The 20816-nt window shown below is 32.4% G+C and overlaps 1 protein-coding gene across 1 annotated transcript in view; it reads right to left on the bottom strand.

Annotated features, from left to right (window-relative positions):
- The window catches only part of LOC107469031 (cytochrome P450 71D8-like), a 31822-nt gene extending 13267 nt beyond the window's left edge, over window positions 1-18555 (bottom strand). Inside the window, exon 1 of the mRNA XM_052255558.1 lies at window positions 17652-18555. Within this exon, the coding sequence (XP_052111518.1) occupies window positions 17652-18533 (882 nt within the window). The 5' untranslated portion in view covers window positions 18534-18555. The remainder of the gene's footprint in view (window positions 1-17651) is intronic.
- Between the last annotated feature and the right edge of the window lie 2261 nt (window positions 18556-20816).

Here is a 20816-nt window from a genome sequence, read left to right as displayed (position 1 = left end):
ATATTATACAATTATTATACTATAGTATAATATAGTGTTATAGTGTTATAGTGTTATAGTATTATATTGTAGTATAATACAACGCGAAATCTGGAACTATTATCCAATCTTAAGTCATCGAATCATATTTACTATTCTTCATATTATATTATTATAGAATATATTATGTTATTATATTATTATATTATATATTCTATTAGACGGTTGGTATTATAATATTATAATATGAGTGTTATTAGACAATTGTAATTATAATATTCGTGTTATTAGAACTATGACCACAAGTATTAGTATAACCATGACAAATATAAGTAATAACTAATTACTGATAAAATGCCAAATTGAAGAATCACTTAAGTATTAAATCCAGGAAAAAGGGTAATTAAATATTATAGTAAATACCTATTAATTAAGAAACGAATTACATAAAAATCTAAATAATTGACGAATAATAAATAATAAATACTATATAACAAAGAAGATATACATGATTTTGGGGCTGAGTAGGCAGCGGGAATGGGGTTACCGAACCGAATAATCAAAGCTGGTGTTTGATGCTTTTAATTGAACTGAGCAGGCAACAGAGGAAAATAATTGATCCATAGAGAACCAAGGTCACAAGTTAAAAGGATTTGACCGTTTTAGGTAAAAGGAAGGAATGGATGAAAACTTATTGAAAAGCCAGTTGTTGAAAAAGCCAGTTATTGAAAAATTAAAATTTTGTAGGTACAAACTAAATAATAGACATATTAGTAAAAGGTTTTGTAATATGAGAAAAGGACAACAACTATTTAATGGTGGAGAGTAATGGAACCAAATGAATAAAAAACTAATTGGTTCAATGGTTTTTTGAATGCAAAGTTTAATATAAAAAGAGAAAACCTTTGCAAAATAATGGAAACAAATGAATTAAATTCTAATTGGTTAAATACTTTTTTCAATGCGAAGTTTATAACAAAAAAGACTGAACCTTTGGTTAATGGGTGATTTAAAGAGGGAAAAAAGTTCTTTAATGCAAGATGTATATTATATGCCTTAAAAAGAATGTAAAGTTGTCAGGAGGATCAGAGAACTAATTTTTCCTAAACCATCACGGGGAGTCATCCCCCAATAAACCAAATGGTGCTTCTGTACGATCCTAAGCCCTATAATAAAGTATAACACAGTGGGTATTATATCAATGGGGATGAAAAACAAAATTATTTTGTCATGAGTAACTCAGCAGAATCCTATTCAATTAGATAGACAGCTTTATCCAAAAGTATGTATTAAAGGTCGAAAGAACCTGTGACTGAATATGATTATATTTATGTTGTTAAAATCCGGATAGTTAATCTCAAGTTGGATAAGTTAATGGGTTAACCCACAGCACAAAAGAAAACGCATATTACACATTAAAGAACCACCAGGTTCAATATTTGAGGGTGGTAGCACAGTTTTCAGCTTCAGGGAAAAAGGCATCAAATACACAGGACATGACAATGCACACGCCAGTTCTTAAAGGAATAAACTATTAGCCTAATGGCGCTTCCGGTACGCAGCATATGGTGTTGACTAAAAGACCTCCAGCCCTTTGCGAAATAGCACTCTCGAGGCTGACCTGGCTTAGAGCGAACATGGACCTTGTAACACACACCAGCATCATCCACAACGTCGACTTGATCAGGTTTAATCCCAAAGGCCCTTTAAACGAAACTGATTGGTAGGGTCTACAAAAAAAATGAGAGAAAATGGTCTTACACTGACTAAGATGTTGTTACTACGTACATGTAGACATGAAGGACTGAAAACCAAAATAAACAAAACAGGAACGCATCGAAGGGCTGAATAAATGATTACCAAAATATACTCCGCCGCTTGGTATTTAGTAATCAGTTTGTCGACAACAACAGCCTCACGGTTTGGCAGCAAGCTGTGAAGTGATCCGGGGCAGAAATTTGAGTAATGGGCAAGCATCGAAGCGAAGGCGCGATAGTAAAGGGGTTTGGCATCATTGTCAGTAGTAAAAGTGAGATAAATATCCAGAAGAAACGAAAGCATGGGCAGATTTTGTATGGTCGAGGCGAATTGGATGGTGTATGTATCACCCACGGGATATATTACTGATGGCAAATTAAAGTGGATTGAATGTGGCAGCAAGAAATCCTCGTCCTGAGACAAAGCGGGCACAAAACAAGCAGCAACATTGCGACAAGCATTCCCTAATAGGTCATGAACGGCTATAGGATACATGGATGAAACTCCGGCATCTGGGAGTGGCGCATTCACCTTTAGCACATGGAACATAAGGAACTCGGCATCACCCACGTATGCCATAAAGAACCAACATCTTCCAGTAATGGTGTAGGCATTAATTAGTTGTGGAAACCCTGCCACTATCAGGCAAAGAGCAGGAGTCTTGTGGAGCAGCATGGTGAACCGACGGCCAGATGAATCGACAAATGTAACCTCATCTGGCAGTTCAGAACGAAATTCACGATAAAAAGTTGAGGGAAGAGCAACGGTGGCCTGGAAGTAAAATTTATGGTTACTAAAATGAATTTTGAATTCAATCACATATCATAAAATTTGAATGATTCGCTTATGGGACGGAAGAAAGAGACGCACCAAGCAGGAGTCCAAACAGAAAAAAATGCATCTGCGTCCAACTACTGAGATAAATAAGTTGGACATGTTCCTGTTGCATATAACGGGCATAACCAAAAGGAGAAGTCACCCAATTAGCTAGTAAAATACTGGCAGTCACGAACAGCACAGTTAATGAACTATTGAGTCTTTGAAAAGCAAAGGTAAGGTTTCCAACTTACCCAGTATGAAACAGGCATCCAAGAGTGACCCAGCAAGACGGACACGACACTTGTGGGGCGGTGCGGAAGAAAGCTAACCGAGAGGAGCAGGAATCTCGTGGGCAAATGAATGGAAAACGACCGGGAAGAAATCAAGATTAGCTTGTTTGGCCGATGATAACCATTAAGCACGAAAAGGATATTGAGAATGCAAAAGAAAAGAATAACAAATCACCTTTTGTTAGAAGGAAACCACCATGCGAGCAAATGAGGTTGAACGGCAAAAGATGAATAATAAAAAATGAAGAGAGAAGGAATTGGACAATGATCTTTTTTTGATTAAAGGGAAAAGGATAGAACAATGGCAAAGTCAAAGAAGTAGATGGAATTATTGAATGGAAGCAGCTGTTAGGGTTTGGAGCTATAAGAAAATTAATTAAATGACCGAACAGACCAGAACCGTGCTTCGATGGCCACAGGCACATACTTTACAAAGAAAAGCAACACTGTCAGATGCTATGTACGGACACAAGAATCTCATTTAATCTTATCTTGTAAACAGAAATCGCTAAAAAAGGGACGCATAGGCTTGTGTGTGCCAACATAAATAGAAAACAACATATATATTGGTGACTCACCCATGGTCCACCAAGCCGTAAATAAACTTTTGTAGGATTTCAGAGAATGACCGCATGGCTAAAAACAAAAACAACTTTGGGGGAGACAGCGGATTCCTGTGGAGTGGGGGGGGGAGGGTGTGGAATGTGTTGCATGATTAAGTGATGTAGGGTGACCGGGAATATATATACATATATATATAGATTGATTTATTTATTTAAAATAGCATATGTATGTGTGTGTGTGAGAAATGCTCATGCATATAAGTGGGGTCATGAATGGGCCATTCAAATATTTGTATTAAGTTAGTCATAATTTCTACCTTTATATTTATGTATCTATATCTATGTATCTATGTATCTATTTATATATTTATGTATCTATGTATCTATTGTTGTAGTTACAAAGTAAGTAATATATATAGTAAGCGGTGCCTAGAAAGCTGTGAGGGTTTAAAAAAATAATTAATAATAAAAAAATGTAATAATAATCGTTGATGCAATTGATGAAAGAATGAGAGATAAAAATAAAAAGTTATGAGCAATAATTGAAGAAAACTATATCAAAGAGGATTATATTATGAAAGGACTGAGCATATGATTGCGTCCACCGTGGGTCACATAGAAAGAAAAAACCTGGATTAGATAGGGAAAATTTAAATGGGAATATTGATATTGATAATAAAAAGATATGGAATGAAAAAAAAAATAATCTCAGGTTGTAAATTAAAATAATAAATTAACAAAGCAGTAATAATTATTGAAATCGTCCAAAAGATGAGAAATAAAAGAAAGAAAAATTTGTTTGAGTAAACTTTTGAAATAATAAATAAAAAATGAGAAGTCAATTATTAAACAAAACTGTTAAGTAAAAATATTATAGCTAACAACCGAATAAACCTATTGAGCCGAGGAGACGGTGACATAATTTATGGTATTGTTATAAGATTATAAGATATATGGGATCCGCAGTCGTGGGCAGGTTTGTTATTTGGGCCATCCAGGCCCGGATAACAAAGGAGATATTGGATTACCTACACTAAAGGAAAGGATTGGCATAAATAAAGAATTGAAGAAGTAATGAGTAAAGCAATCCGAGAGTGAGGTTGGCACCACAAGTGTGATAACTATGAGCATTTTCATGATAATAAATTGCATAAGTTAAATTAAGCACTTGAGCAATATGTAGTATGACCAATTAACCGAATAAAAGGAGAGACAAAAGTGATTTAGATGATAACAATGCAAGGAGACCAAAAAAATAAGAAACAATTGCTCAAAAATCAAAGCAACCAAGCGGTGTTCAGTAAAAAAAAATGGCCCCCCTGAAGCACATTAAATAGAATCCCAGCTGATGTGATGATGAGAGGGCTTATTAAATAAGACATTATAAATATTTATATTTATAATGTAATACAATGAAAACTAATCATGATAATTACCAACATATATAATAAAAAAAATATATAATAAAAAAGATATATGTACAATATATAGCAGGTAATATATGTCGACGGTTCAGAGCTAATTAGGAACATTTTAGGGAGCATTGTATACGCAGGAACCGGGGAAAATAAAAGAATGTGAAGAAGGAAAAGTTCCCGCCTTTTGGAGTATAGCGCGACAAAAATTGATAAGAAGCAGGTACTCAATAAATGCAGATCATCAAATAAGATCAGCCCGCAACGAAATAGTCTGAAGACTAAAAATAGCATTCATGATAACTTAGTTTAATTACACCTGACATAAGTATGACTAAAAGAAGATAAAGTATCATTAAATGTAATTCACAGAAAGTGTTGAAGCAAGTATGGAAAATGAAGTTCAATAACTCCAGGTAGGAATATGTCTTGTCACGATAGATTCACAGGGTTGAACAGGATGGATAGGAAAGAATAGAACAGACCTAAACTAATTCATTGCGTTGAATCACCAAGCATATTGCAATGGAAGCAACTTTAGATGAATGGGCATGTGGGATGGATGTATCATACATGGAGACATGCATCGGAACCAAGCAAAAACGGTACGGGGACATCATAGTCAAAAAAGAGCGCTATGGCAGATTTCAAAAGCGTTGACGTATATGTAAATGTATTTGCAATGCAAAAGCTAGGCTAACCTATTAGCATAGAAATAAATAATAAATAAGAAATGAATAAATTTGGGAAACAGAAATTATTAGGAGGAAAAGAACATACTTGGCAGCCAAAAATAAAAGGGAGGACGCGTAGAGTCATTGGTTGAATGCATCTAACAGGTTGTTAACCAGTTGAATGATGAGCAGCAACTGTGAATAGCAAAAGTAACGTTGCCAATGGTAGCTTATCGGGGGAATTCAGCAAACACGAAGTCATGGCCTAATAAGCAAAATGTATTCAAGCTAAATCAAATTGTTAAATAGGTCAAGATATGCAACCCCAGTCAGAGTAGTAGGGATCATCAGCAGCGCACCTTGATTTTGGCATGCATGAAGGAACATTTACTTATATAAAAGCATGATTGTATAAAATAGCAACCGACCAGAACACAATCTCAAAAAGAATATAACTTACACGTTGCAATAGCCAAGATTATGACGTGCACAAAAGTTAATAGATTGCTAGCCTCGAACCTCATATGCGTCAAAAGCTTGGCGACAATACACAGTTCTGCCACCCCTGAGCGAGTACAACTCATCCAGCAGTTCAAACACTTGACTACATGAATGATGAATAAAAGCCCAAACTCTTTTTCCATCTCTTGCCAAAGCACACATTGCCTTTGCCTTAGTCCCAATTAAAAACGACGCACTGCAACAACAAGCCATGTAAAACTTTATCTGGGCTAGGAAGTTCTTTAAAAACTTAGAAGAGAAAATCAGAGCGCAAACACATGAATTCACCACACACAGGTCTTTTTCTTTTAGCACATTGTATCATGTCCCCAATAACCGTCCTATGCAAGTTTGATCAAAATCAAAAAAATATTGACAAAATTCATATTGGGTTTGAAAAAAATATGTAAAAATTGTTTGTTTCCCAAAAAACGAATCAGAAATTTTTTTAAACTATGTTGTATATCCAAAATCAAAATTTTAACTCTTAAAATTTAATAAATAAAAAAGTGATAAGTTAAAAAAAGGAACTTAATTTGTATTGGCGTAATTAAAAATGGTTTCTTATGTTTTTCCCCCGGAATCAAAGTCAAGGTGGATTTGTACTTGTAAAATAAAGATAAAGATATAACTACATACAGAGACCGAACAAATAAATCCATATAAATCATTTATGTGTTAGATGAGTTAGTTGAGAAATGTCAATATAACAATGCACTAATATATCCTATGGCATATGTGGCAATTTAATCTTCATTTCATATATATAATAAATATTAATACAATAATATATACTACATATGTATAATATATACTGCATGATACGCTGATTAAGAAAAGACAAAAATTATTATTAATTGGATCACTTTATTCTTGACTGCAAGAAAAGGAAACCCTGTGTTTAACTATTAGGGAGGATTAACTATAATTGATGGTATTATTAAAACTATAATCATTATATGGCAAAAGCACAGTTGACTAAGAACCTGCGCACGGAGAAGGGGACAGTCAAGGATAGCAACGCCCGGAAAGCCTATATCCTCGAACAATGCATTCACGAGGCAATGCCGCACAAGACCCGGAGGTGCATCGCAGATGAGGAAGCCCAAAAATTGAAGGTAATTAACAGTGTCGGTCAACGAACTTAGCCGGAATCAACATATGGGGTCGTCCGGCAATACCTGAAACACAAGATTTTTCCATGCATGAGGTTTGAAAATGCGATTTCTTGAAGAACACAAACTGAGCATAGCAGCAACACAGGCGGAGGAGGTAAAAATTTGCGAAAACAATGTAGAAAATTAAAAAAAAAATCACAACAGATTGGATGAAGCGCGAGTTACCGAGGTAGAATGCAAAATGAAAAGGGTCCCGGCCACGTTGAGGAGCAACTGTCACCATAACGGCGAAAATAAGCACATACAGAACGATGGCAGAGACGCATAGCTCCGCCAACCTGATAGCCGCGAGTGACGGCCGAGGCAAGGGACCTAATAGGATATGAAATCAGGGAAGGACCTTGCAGTAGGATTAGGTCAAAAGATAAGTGTGGGCCAATGCTACACGGAAGCACAGTAACAAATGCAATACATTTGGGCCCATGTGGAGAGAAAAGGCCGGTATTCCCTAAGAGAATGTTGATGCGTGTAATGATGCTCTTGGATTGAAACGGCGGGTTCACAACGGCAGCCCAACGCCTCAGGCGGGCTGTGGATAAGTTACAATATGTTGCAAATAGAGGACAAGTAACCGCAACTCAAGGTTCTTGGCCAAACCAACCATTACCATAACCACCAAATCCAGACCTAGCATTACCAATAAACAATGGCCAACAGGTTACATGATAACCAGGGAATAAAAAAGCGTGATTTATAAAAGATAATTATAATTATAATTATAACATGAAACATTCATATCTCAAGAGAGATGGAGACAAAAGTTCTAAACTATATCAAACCCATTACCCCCCGGAAAATGAAACATTAAACCCGGGAGCCAAAACAAAACACTCCCTATGTCAAACCACCGACTTGTTAAGCAAGTGCATACAATAGACTAACGGAATCACAAATCACAAAACATCTCGTAAAAGAACAACACGATAATCAGCAAGAGTCAGACTTCTATAGAAAATCCCATGCAACTCCGGATGCAAACAACTCCAGGCCATGTAATGCTTTCAATAAACTTCACAACTCTGTCGTTGAGACCAATAGAGCGGAACTGGGCAACCGAAACAACCTCATCAAGTGACGCCGCAGCACCGTCGAAGCCGCAGACACAGTGGCTGATCCCGAGGAGATCGCAGGCTATCTTCAGGGAGGGTGTTTCCGTCATGTTAGCGACAGCAATAAAGAGATGTCGACCCCAGGACATGGAGCTAGCATTGCTAATTTGGATGGACATGACATGAACTCCAAATCTCAAAGCGGACCGCTCATACGTTACGACATCTACATAATCATCGTGGCCGATCAAGGTGGGATGATCCACACAAGCGCCTGCGCCTATCTCTATCTCATCCCACGCGGAGTCCATAGTTGCAAATCGAACCACTGAGACCGGTGTCTTCGTGAATCTACCTTCACAATTGACCCAGAAAACCCATCTGCTTGCGACGGCGTACCCACTGCCTAGTCTGTCGATCATTGGCGGGGTGCAGCCAGGGCGACTCCATCTACCCGTAGTCGAGAGATACATCTGCACGTCGTATCCAGGACTTGCCACATTGCGCTTCGTCATACTGAGAATCTTATAAGCATCACAACCCACGATGCTGAGAAAGGCATAAGCAGAGCAGTCGTCACGGTGGTTATAGTGGTAGCCGTCAGACCCGGGATCAGCAATAACAGACCGCGACGAACCCAAAGGCTCCCAAGTGATCAATGAACTCGAACGACCGTCTATTGAGAATCTTGCACATAACTTGCTGGAGTTTGTTCCCACAAGGGAAAACCAGGTCCATTCAATAGGAGGCGAAATTGGAATGGCTACACGAGTATCAAGGACAAACATGGAAAGCCTTCCACAATCAGCATCTCTCAGGGGGTTGTCCAAGTGTAGAACCACCGCCTTCCCACCAAACGATTTGAAATGAGTCACCATGTTACTCGCCCGATTCAATCTGTCGTACCATTCGCGAGACATACACCTCCCCCTTCCTATAGTTTTTGCATCAGAATGAAGGAAAATCTTCAAAATCAAGTCGGTTGGCAAGGCAGGGGTGTTGAAATTGGCCTTATCGCTACCATGCCCATCGTGTAAGGCATGATCAACCTCTTCGATTGTTGTTCGGGACATTCTAAATCGATAGCGAAGTTTTTTTGCTAGATAGTGGAAATTTTCTGTAAAGGGTAGAAATTTTTTTCTACTTGGTGTGGGTTCCTACACTGTCAGGGTCGCTCTACTTAAATGCACAAACAAAAGCACACAGCAGAACACAATGGAAAATGAAAAATTAAGAGTATAAAATATAAAAAGGCCGCAAATCAACTGTGCTGAAAAAAAAAGGATTCATCCAGGATCGAAGTTTACCTGGAGTTGTGACACCTGGACAGCTGAAACCGGAATTTAGGATATTAACTTAGGATGACACATTTTAAGAGTTTAATAATAAAATATTATAAATTTTTTATGAATTCAATGTATTGAAGATGTAAAAAAATTATATTTGACTTTCACTTGAGAACTTCAGAATCAGTCAATAATTTTCATTTGAAAACTCCAAAATCATTATTATTCTTTGCATTATTTTTAAATAATTATTGGTCTAAATCAATATAGATTTTATCAACTCTTACAAAGTTACTCTGCAGACTGCAGCCACATAATAATTTTTTTATTATATATCTTTAAACTATTACATGATGATGAATTAATATAAAATGAAAAATATTTTTTTCTTCATATAGTGTTTATAAAAATGATCACTATATAAAGCAATTAGACAATTTCTTTTTAAAAAGTAGGTGAATTTTAGTATACAGAGCAAAAAGTCATACAGATTTAAAGATTTGTTTACACCACACTTTCTAAAGCCACACTTTAAATCGTAACTCTTCATAAAGAAAAGCGTCACCTAATGGAAAAAAGTAAATTAGAAGATTTAAGAGAAGAAATAATTAAGTTATCAAAATTAATAGATCAAAAATTAATGATTTTAACTAATGTTAACTGTAATAACACTGAATTCTTAAAATCAATACAAAATGATTTTTCTCAAAATCTTTATTTTACTATAAATTTTATTGAAGGACTTCAAAAACCTGAAAAAAACCTATTTTTCACACGGAATTTCTAAGAAATGTTACCATGGAAATGATTCCCCACATCTTTATCATACTTTTAACCCACAATTAAATTCTATAGTAGATATGCTTGAAGAAATATTAGTATCCATAAAATTTCAAAGAAATAAAGAAAAAGAGAATCCCAAAGAAGAAAAATTTCAAAATATAATCAACATAACAGATCTAAAAGTAAAACCACCACTAAAATTATGAATATTGAAGAAAAATTAGAAGAAGTTACAATGCTTTTTAAACAATTAAAAATGGCTCAAGAAAATAATATTATGGAACAGGATTTTCAAATAGAAGAAGAATTAGTAAATTCTGAAAATATAGAAAATGAAGAACACATCCTAGATTACTCAAGTGACGAAGAACCAGCAATTCCAATACAAGTAAAAAATGAAGCTGGAACATCTAAAGATAACCAATCTCAATATAAATGGGAAACAAGTTTTGATAATTATGCTTTTAAAAAAGGGTTTATAAATAAAGATTCAAAATATACAAAAATACCATCAAAATACGTTCCTAAAATCCAGGAAATGGAAGGAGAAAGAATGCTTGATTTAGACTGTAAAAAGAATGAAAAAGAAATTTTCAAAAATTGGTTGAATTCCTTTGTCTGGAAGAGATATTTGGAATTACATAAGATTTCATACTAAAAGAACTATAAGAGATTATATGACATCAATAAAAAACCAAATAATAGAAGATTTAGCAACAAAAACAACAGCTTATGATAAGATATTATATATAATGATGATTCTATATAAATAATTTTTTGGAAAAAATATTATAGATCATAGACAAGAAGTCTATAATAAAGAATATCAAGAAGCAAAAAACCATTTAGCTAATATTCAGATATATGATCTATGTAATGTGAAATCTTATATATGTGAATATAGAATACATTATTACAAATTAAAAGAAGAAGATAAAAATCATTATCTTAGTATGTATATAACAAAACTTCCATATCCTGCTAATGAATTTATAATGGGAAGATTTATAAGAGAAATAAATAGAGGGACAATTGAAAATAATTTTAGTGGAGCAACCTCTGCAATAAGAGAGGAAATAAAAGAACGTTGTATGCAAGAAGCGACTCAAAAAAGATTTGCAAATATAATTAGAATCTGCTGCCAGGATAATGAAGAGATACCCCAAAAATATGGGCTTAATAAAAATTTTCAAAGAAAAAAAAATACCAATTTAGAAAAAGAAAATATTATCCAAACTAGAGAAAAAAGAGGTATTTTAGAAAAAGAAATAACAATAAAAACAAAAGACAAAAAAATGACTATTGCCCGAATAAAAAAGAAAATTGCAAGTGTTGGTATTGCCAAGAAGAAGGACACTATGCAAATGAATATCCCAAAAAGAAGGATAAAAAAGATCTTACTAAACAAATAGAAATTGCTAAGTCTTGTTTCATGGAACCATTAGAGGAATCTGATGATAACTTAGACTATATTTTTTAATATGTCTCAGAAATAGACTCAGAGATTGAGTAATAATGCCACATTTATTACTATAAAAAAGTTTATAAATGCTTTCATAGATTCTGGAGCAACACAATGCTTTGCTAGTTCAAATATAAAACTTGATTGGAAAAAATTAAAGAAACCATTAAGAGTTAGAATAGCTGACAAATCAATACATAAAATTGACCAAAAAGCAGAGATGGCTGAAATTTTTATTCAAAATTTTCTATATTAGAGACATGTTATTTAAATTTATACTTTCAGATAAATATCCCAAATAATAATCTTGAAATAAAGATAGAAGAACTTTTGGATGAAATTTGTGCCGAAAACTCTTTAGATATTAAAAATACAAATAACGAATTAGTAAGTATTAAATTAAAAGATCCTACAAAAGAGATAAATGTTCCAAATAAAATTCCTTATTCCGTAAGAGATAGAAAAGAATTTTTATTAGAATGTAGAGATCTTTTGGAAAAAGGAATTATAAGATTAAGTAAAAGTCCTCATGCGGCTCCAGCCTTTTAAGTCGAAAACAATAATGAAATTAAAAGGGAAAAACGAAGAATGGTTATTAACTATAAGAAGATGAATGAAGCAACTATTGGTGATGCTCATAAACTTCTAAGAAAAGATTCTATTTTAGAAAAGATAAAAGGAGCAACTTGGTTTTCATCTCTTGATGCAAAATCAGGATATTGGCAACTTCGTTTAGACGAAAAAACAAAGAAATTAACTGCTTTTACTTGCCCAACAAAAGAATCAACAAGTGTGTTACTCTATGAATGGAATGTATTACCATTCGGATTAAAACAAGCTCTAGGTATTTATCAAAGATTTATGGAAGAAAATCTAAAAGTGTTAAATGAATTTGTTTTAGTGTACATTGATGATATACTAATTTTTACAAAACAGGATAAAAAAGATCATCTTCAAAAATTATTAATAGTTTTAGAAAGATGTAAAGAAAAAGGACTAGTTCTTAGCAAAAAGAAAGCAAGAATAGCAAAACAAGAAATAGAGTTTCTTGGATTAATTCTATCTACTCAAGGAAAGCTAAAACTTCAGTCAAATGTCCTAGAAAAGGTAAATTTATTTCCTAATAAAATAGAAGATAAAAAATAATTACAAAGATTTTTAGGATGTATAAATTATATTTTTGATCAAGGATTTTTAAAGAATATAACAGAATACACTAAAAGCTTATTTTCAAAAATAAGTACTAAAAAAGAATGGAAATTGGATGAAAAAGACAGTATGCAAATTCAAAGGATTAAAGAATTATGTGAAAAACTTCCAGAACTTTATATTCCAGAAGAAAATGACTACTTAATAGTAGAAACAGATGCTTCAGAGATAACCTGGTCAGGATGTCTAAAAGCTAAGAAAGCTATAAAAAGTTTGGAACAAGAAAAAGAATCACTAGATTCTAAATATTCCCCAAAGAAATTACTTTGCAGGTATATTTCAGGGACTTTTACTCCAATAGAACAGAGATATACCACTCATGAAAAGGAAGCTCTAGCAGCAATTAAATCTCTTAAGAAATGGAAAATTGATTTACTACCCAGAGAATTTACATTAAGGATAGATTCAAGTTATCTAACAGGTTTCATACGATATAATTTAAAAGTTGATTATAATCATGGATGATTGGTAAGATGGCAATTATTTTTGTTACAATATCCAATAAAAATTGAATATATTAAGGGTGACAAAAATGTTATTGCAGATACATTAACAAGAAAATGGAGTTCATCTACAACGCATTAGATCAAGAAATTCACAAATATGAGCAAGAGCTCGAAAAATGCAAGCATTGTCAGCAAATAAGGACACAGATCCAATCCCTCAAAAAGGCCATTGAAGCAAATGAAATCAACACAACAAGCAAACCATCAGAGTTCAGCCAGCTAAGCATGGTGGACAAATCAGGTGAAGAAAAAATTTCAGAAAATAAAATAATTGCTGAAATCATTAAAAAATCTACCCAAGATAAAAAATATTATGTAATTTATAATGGCCCCATGAAAGGAGTATATGATGCTTGGGAAAAAGTAGCACCATTCACACATCAATCAAGGATAATTCATAAAGAAGGATTTTTAACACTAGAAGAGGCAAAGGAATCCTTCAGGGAATATGAAGCTCTTCATCCAGAGCAAACCCTAAAAAGAGCAGATAAAGCTCCAGTTCAAGCCCAAAGAACAGGAATAATAAGGAACATTCCTACAAGGGCAGAGATCAAGGAAAAGAAAAGGGTCTGTAGATCTAATCTCAGAGAAACCCTTAATATAGTCCTGAATTAGACTGAAGAAAAAAGGGCAATTTTGGGATATTATCCTGTTGCCAAAGAACAGCTAACAAAGCTGGTTATCTTTCCAGATGCTTCTCCATCTGACACTTATCAGTTTTTCCAGTATAGATTAATTGATACAATCTTAATTTTTAATGATTTAAAAATTATTAATGAGTTTCCTGCAGGATTCGTCGATGCAGTAAAGAGATTTAAAAATATAATTGACAATGTAAATCCAAGGGATGTATCCCTAAAATTTACAAACAGTCAACCTATTTTTAATGAAGAAGAAGAATGCTTGGTTCCAGCACACCAAGTAATATTCATGTCCGTCTTCCCAGGAAATTTTCAACCAATTGATCAAATTCAAGATTTAACAATTTACAGTCATGAAGGAAGACTAGCCAGTACATTAGCAAGGGTCTTTGAAAGAACTCAAAAAATAACGAAGGAATCTCACACAAGGACTAATTATAAAAGTAGAAATACTCTGCTTGTGTCTAGTAAAAGAAATGAAATTGAAGAAAGAGAGATGAGACTCTTAGTGGAATTTGAATCAGCATTCTACAATTTATCTGGACTTTTAGAGAAGCTCCCTAAAGGGATAAAAAAGAATCTCTGCTATTTGATAAAAGACAGAGAAGACCACAAGTGCTAGCTATGTGCCTCAGAAATATCTGAAGAAAGCAATAATGAAACGGAATCAACCCACATGATGAAGGAAGAAGACAATGCATCTGAAGGCCACATGATAAAAGAGGAAGACAGTGCATCTGAAGCATCTCTCAACATTATTGCATAATGACGTAAGCACTTAGGTCATAGAGCACTAACAATGTAGCTGGTGCAAGATAGTAAAACAATGACGTAAGCAATGACGTCATAAGAAGGGTAAGGATGGGAATTGTCCATCAGACCCAACCATTATAAATAGATTACCTAGGCAAATTGTAAGGCATCAGACAATAGAAAGCAGGAGGCTAAGAGTACTCATATGCTAGGAGAGCAAGGAGGAAGATGCCGAGGCGATTCTATAGTCTGAAGAAGAATTCCCTTAGGAAAAACCAATTCTAAACTCCCCTCTGGAGTTAGTATCTACAATCTCCCCTCTGGAGATAAAAACATCTTATGTAAAATATACTAAATAAAGGAAGTTTTTCTCCAGAAAGGTACGCCTTTATCCTGATCTCTTAGTTATGAATTATTTAGAAAGCTTAGAATTAACGGAAGAATCTGATTATTATAGATTATCTGCTTTATTAGATAATGAAAAACAGGTTGTTCTAAAAACAGAATTAAATCTCAAATCAAATGAAAATTTTAATAAACAAAATCTTTTAAAAGAAGTTTTTAATAGAAAAAATATAATATACTATGGAAAAATTCAACTTGAAGCCCCTATAAAGATAAAATCTGAAAGGAATTAATTCACCAATAAGCTTAGCGATTTGTGATAAAAGAATTACTGATGACCCAATAGATCAAATAATTAGAATTGTTCATGGAAACTTGGTAAACGTAAATGTTAAATTCAATGCCCATCTTGGATACGTTATACCTTTATCAACTGAAAATCTTGGAAGATCTATAAGTTTAGCTTATAAATTTCACAGAAAGAATCTAATGGAACAAGATGATGAACCATTTTCAATTACATATGCAATAAATTATGCTTTAACAAATAGCCATCATAGTATAATATTTAAAAACAGAGAAAGAATTTATGTTGATGAATTATTTCAGAAAATTGTAAAAACAGAAATACCAAAATATAAAGCTATTAAAAACCCAGTTCTATTGTTAAAAGAACCATCAGAAAAATTAGTTTCATCGAACTTTCAAATAAGAGAATCTAAAATTAATAGCCCTTTAAGTTTATCTAAGTTGAAAATTAAAGAAGAAAATTCTGAAATAAAAGAACTAACAAAAAAGGTCGAAAAATTAAATGAAACCCTAAACACTAAATTATGACAATAAATAAAGAAGAAATATATGTAACTTATCAAGACAAGAAACAAGAGCTATTTGAAAGAGAAAATCATTTGAATTATTTACAGTTTTCTGAAATAAATCAAAGAGCATTTGAAGCGCTAAAAATAATCTATGACAAGTTGAAAAGAGAAGTTGAAGAGCTAGAAAAATTAATAGAATCTCTAGAAAATAGTAATGAATCAATGATAGAGTTTGCAGAAATTTTAAAATAAATAATGAAGCATAAAAAGATTGAAAAACCAGAAAATAAAATAAAAAAAAATAGAACGAGAAAATTAAAAGGTAAAATAAAGGAGTATAAAAGGGAATTAAACAATCTTCAGATTAAAATTGATGATCTTATAATAAAAAGGATAGAAATAAGAATAAATATAAACAAGTTGGAATTAAACTTAAAAAATTTATAAATGTCTGGAAAATCATATTATGACTTAAAAGAATTAAAGCTGTTAAAAGAAAAAATGGAGAATGAAATTGAAAAATTAAACAGATATTTAGAAATAGGAGAAAGTGTAGAAATAAAAGAAGTTATTGAGGATTTGAGAAATTATATTAAAGAAAAAGACAAACAGATGAAAGATTTTATATACAATAATCCATGCAAAAAGGAATATTATAAACTAAAACAAGATTGAAAAGTCATAAATCAAAACATCAAAGACTAGTAATAAATGCAAGAAGAAATAGTAGAAATGGTCAATACTTTTTATCAAAATCCTTTAAATAAAGCACTTATACAAATTATAAACTTATTCAAAGCAAAAGATGAAGAGTTAATAGAAATTTTGAAAAAAGAAATTAAAGAAATTAAAAGAAAAGTTGAAGGTAAAAAATTGGGAAAAAAGAAATTAAAGAAATTAAAAGAAAAGTTGAAGGTAAAAAATTGGTATCAGAGCCAAGTTAACGATTAAGAGAAACACTTTTTCTTTGAACAACACTTTTAATGATATGCTTTTAAATCAATAAAAGACAAAAATCTGTATATATCCATCTGTACACTAGATGAACCCTAAAAAGTAATAAACATTAATTTACTCGCAATTTCTTTTTTTTTTTAAGTATTTGATTCGGTCAGCATATTTATATAGATCTTGTTTTATATATTTTTTAATAAAATAAATCATTGTTAAAATAATTAAATTTAACATAATAAAACAATAAAATAGAATAATTTAACTTTTTATAGCAGTTTAATCTGACTTTTTCTACCAATTAATTGTTATTTTTTGTGACTCATAATATGATAATTAAAGAAATTATCTTCTCAATTTTTTAATTATTTTATTAAATGTGATTTTTTTATTATTAATATTTTTTATATTTTTTTCATTCTGCTTATTAAGAACTATATGCTGAAAGATCATTCTTTACAATAATAATTTTAAATTTTTTCATGAACACATTAATACTAAGTGTTTGTTATAGTATCTATATATAATTGTCTAATTTATTAAAAAAACTAATATTTAATTTAAAATATAAAAATAAATAATTTTAAATATTTAATACTTTTCATCAAAAATAAGTTCCATCAATTCGACACCAAACTAGAAGGCATAAAAAAACTTGCATTAATACTAACCTCAATGACGGCTTTGACGTTTGCGATTGTTAGACTGCTACTTTGTTGGACTCTCAATAGAACATCAACAAGGTCTTCCTCCTCCGCATCGATCCTACCTTCTCTTTGTTTCTTTTGATGTTCCATTACGATGTCCTCCAAGATCCTATCAAGTTTCTTGTGCAGCTTCTCCACCTTGGACTTCAACCCACTCAAATAATACAGAGGTTTCATCGACGGAAACAAATCCGCCCAATGAAACCCTCCAAGGATTTCCATTGCTTCTTTGATCAGAACCACAAACTCATCATGCTCCTTGTTGTAGCTACCAAAAGTCGCCCTGTAAACAGAAGCGCTTATCAAGGAGAAAATCATGTCACTCAGATTGATCCGTGAACCCGCAGATTCACGGATCGTCTGAATGAGCTTTTCAGCCTCGGCTTCTCTTACAGTAGAAGCCACCAGAGACTGAACCTTTTTCACACTCAAAAGCTCTAGAGTACATATCTTGCGCATATCTCTCCAGTAATCGCCGGACGGAGAGAATGCAATATCTGCAGGGCCATATACAAGGGTTGGAACAGCGGCAATAAAAGGCCTCTTTTGAAAACAGGCATCCTGGGTTTTGAGAACTTCCTTGGCTAGCTTAGCGGAAGATATAACCACTGTGGAGTTCTCACCGAGTTTGAGGTGCATGATGGGTCCATATTTCTTTGCAAGTTCTCTGAAAGCACGGTGTGGTAATGGTCCTGCTAGAGCAAGTTGATGGATGTTACCAATGATGGGTAATTTCCATGGACCAGGGGGAAGGTTAGTGGATCTTGCTTTGACATATTTTGCAAGAAAATACAAGATTGTGAAGACCAAAATTGCAATAACCAAAAAGTAGGGTTGAGGTTCCATGTTATTATTAATTAAACGAGCGACGGTGTGTGCTTGTAATGATTTTTGCTTTGATTCTCTCCTATTTATACAAGGTGGGTACTCCCTTTTTATCTTTGAATGATAGATTGTAGGATTAGATTTTGATATGTTATAAAAGTGTTATTTTTATTTAAAATGTGGTCAAATTAATAAATCACACTTTTATACAAAACATCTTCATAAAAAGATATTTTTTGTAATTTGCATCTTCATTTGAGTAGCTTTCTTTATACAATCATTAATTTATGTATGCATGTAAACGTAAATGATAAAGCTAAGCATAGAAGCTAGCTGCTCTATAAAATATTGTATATATATGTTTCAACATAAAACGTAAAATTTCTTTCTAAACGCATTTTATAAAATTCCTATTCAATCCATCATTTATGAATAATACTACGTGATTTAGCTGGTGTTTTTTTTATCTATTTATTTATGAAATTTTCCAATTACAATACTATTAGGAGTAGGACTCAATACATAATTGTCATTTCAACTTTTTAGTAACTGCTTTTTACTTAATTGATGTTTTCTCTTTAGAAAAGTATAGGTAACAATTTTTAACCAACTAATTTTAAGTAATTGTAATTAATAATTATTAATTTTGTATTTTTAAAAAAATAAAATTTAAATAATTACTAATTAATAATAATTAATTAATATAGAATACAATTTAAAAATATTTACGGAAATGTTTGGTAACAAAAAAAATTAGCCAAAAACAACCATAACTTGCCTTATTTAGAATTTATTAATTGTTACGACAATTAATGAATGCTAAATAAAGCAAGTTCTGGTTGTATTTTTTGTCTACCTAGTATTGTCCAATATTTATTAATTTAGTGCTGGCTAAATTCTTGTTGGTTATCTAGTAAAATTATTATTTTTTTCTTCTTCCGTGTTTTAACGCAAAAAAAAAAGGGCTAATTAAACATGCATGTTGCTAAGCCACTACTAGTATTATTTTACTAAATAAAAGCGATATAATTTTGGTGTGAACATAACTATAACTATCCATACTAAGGTGCAAACTGAATAGTGTGGTAGGTGGCATCGTGTTAGACTGTTAGATGAAATTTGCGATTTTCGGCAACCTCAATTTGCCATAACTAAGTTCGATTTCGCTAACTAAAGTTGTAGTATTTTTCAACTAAATTTTTTGTGTTATTTTTTAATGTCATTCAACTAAAAATCTTTCACAATTCAAAAAAAAATTGTGTTGTATAGCTAAAATTTTTAAGTTTTACAGCTAAAATTTATATATCTTGTCATTTAATTAAAAAATCTATACAATTGAAAATAGTTTTTGTACTGTTATAAATCGGAACTGCCATCATATATCTCGGCCACATCAACCACGATTAAACAAACAAACAATGAATAATCACGTCATGATAACAATTACCAAGAATCTCGACTAAAACCGAGATCCACTCCAACAAATCATCAAATGGAACCAACTCACAAATCTATAAAACGGCAGCTGCTAAACAAAATCATCAAGGCAACACCTGAACACACAAGTACACACAGTTTAGGCTTACACTCTAATTTTGATAACTACTCTCCACTAACTTGAGCGTCGGAGTCCTTTTTGCAGATTTTTCGTCCGGTTGGTGTTCAAGCTAGGCGTTTTTTCGCTGCAGAACAAGGCTCTTTATCAGCAACTACTGGAAACCGACGGAGATGTGCATTCTTGCTCGAACAGTTTTTATGTTATAAAATTAAAATTTTTATATTTTTCAGCTAAAATTATATAACTACAGTATTCTTAACTAACGTAGATTCTACTCCACCTTATTAAAAATCTAAAAATATAATATTCTATATTAAATTCTTATATTTGCGTATAAATAAGTGAACTATTTTTCGTCGTCAAAGAAAAAAGATACTTTATATATATGTATTATACGGGAGCAATTAATGTGACGCATTTTGATTCAAATGAATTGCACGTTTGTCTCCGGAAGTAACACTCAGCAATTAGATTATTTCAAGATTTTGTTTGTTCCTTGACTTCTATATATCTCATGTTGAGGTCATGAGGTTCTAGCAAATAGGAAGCTAATTAAGTATTGAATGGCACATACAACTAACCAAGTTCTTGCAAGTTGTGGTGGATGGAAGATAGTACTAGATTTTTTGAATTCGTGGCAAATTCAAACAGTTGCAGCAACTTTAATTACTCATCACATTGTTGAAACAAAAATATTATTCATATATTAAAATTAATTATTAATATATTTATACAAATATATATAA

The sequence above is a fragment of the Arachis duranensis genome, chromosome 10 (assembly GCF_000817695.3).
Source record: "Arachis duranensis cultivar V14167 chromosome 10, aradu.V14167.gnm2.J7QH, whole genome shotgun sequence".
In the NCBI taxonomy this organism is placed as follows: Eukaryota; Viridiplantae; Streptophyta; class Magnoliopsida; order Fabales; family Fabaceae; genus Arachis; species Arachis duranensis.
The sequence above is the reverse complement of the archived record's forward strand: the minus strand, read 5'-3'. Positions and strand labels throughout refer to the sequence as shown.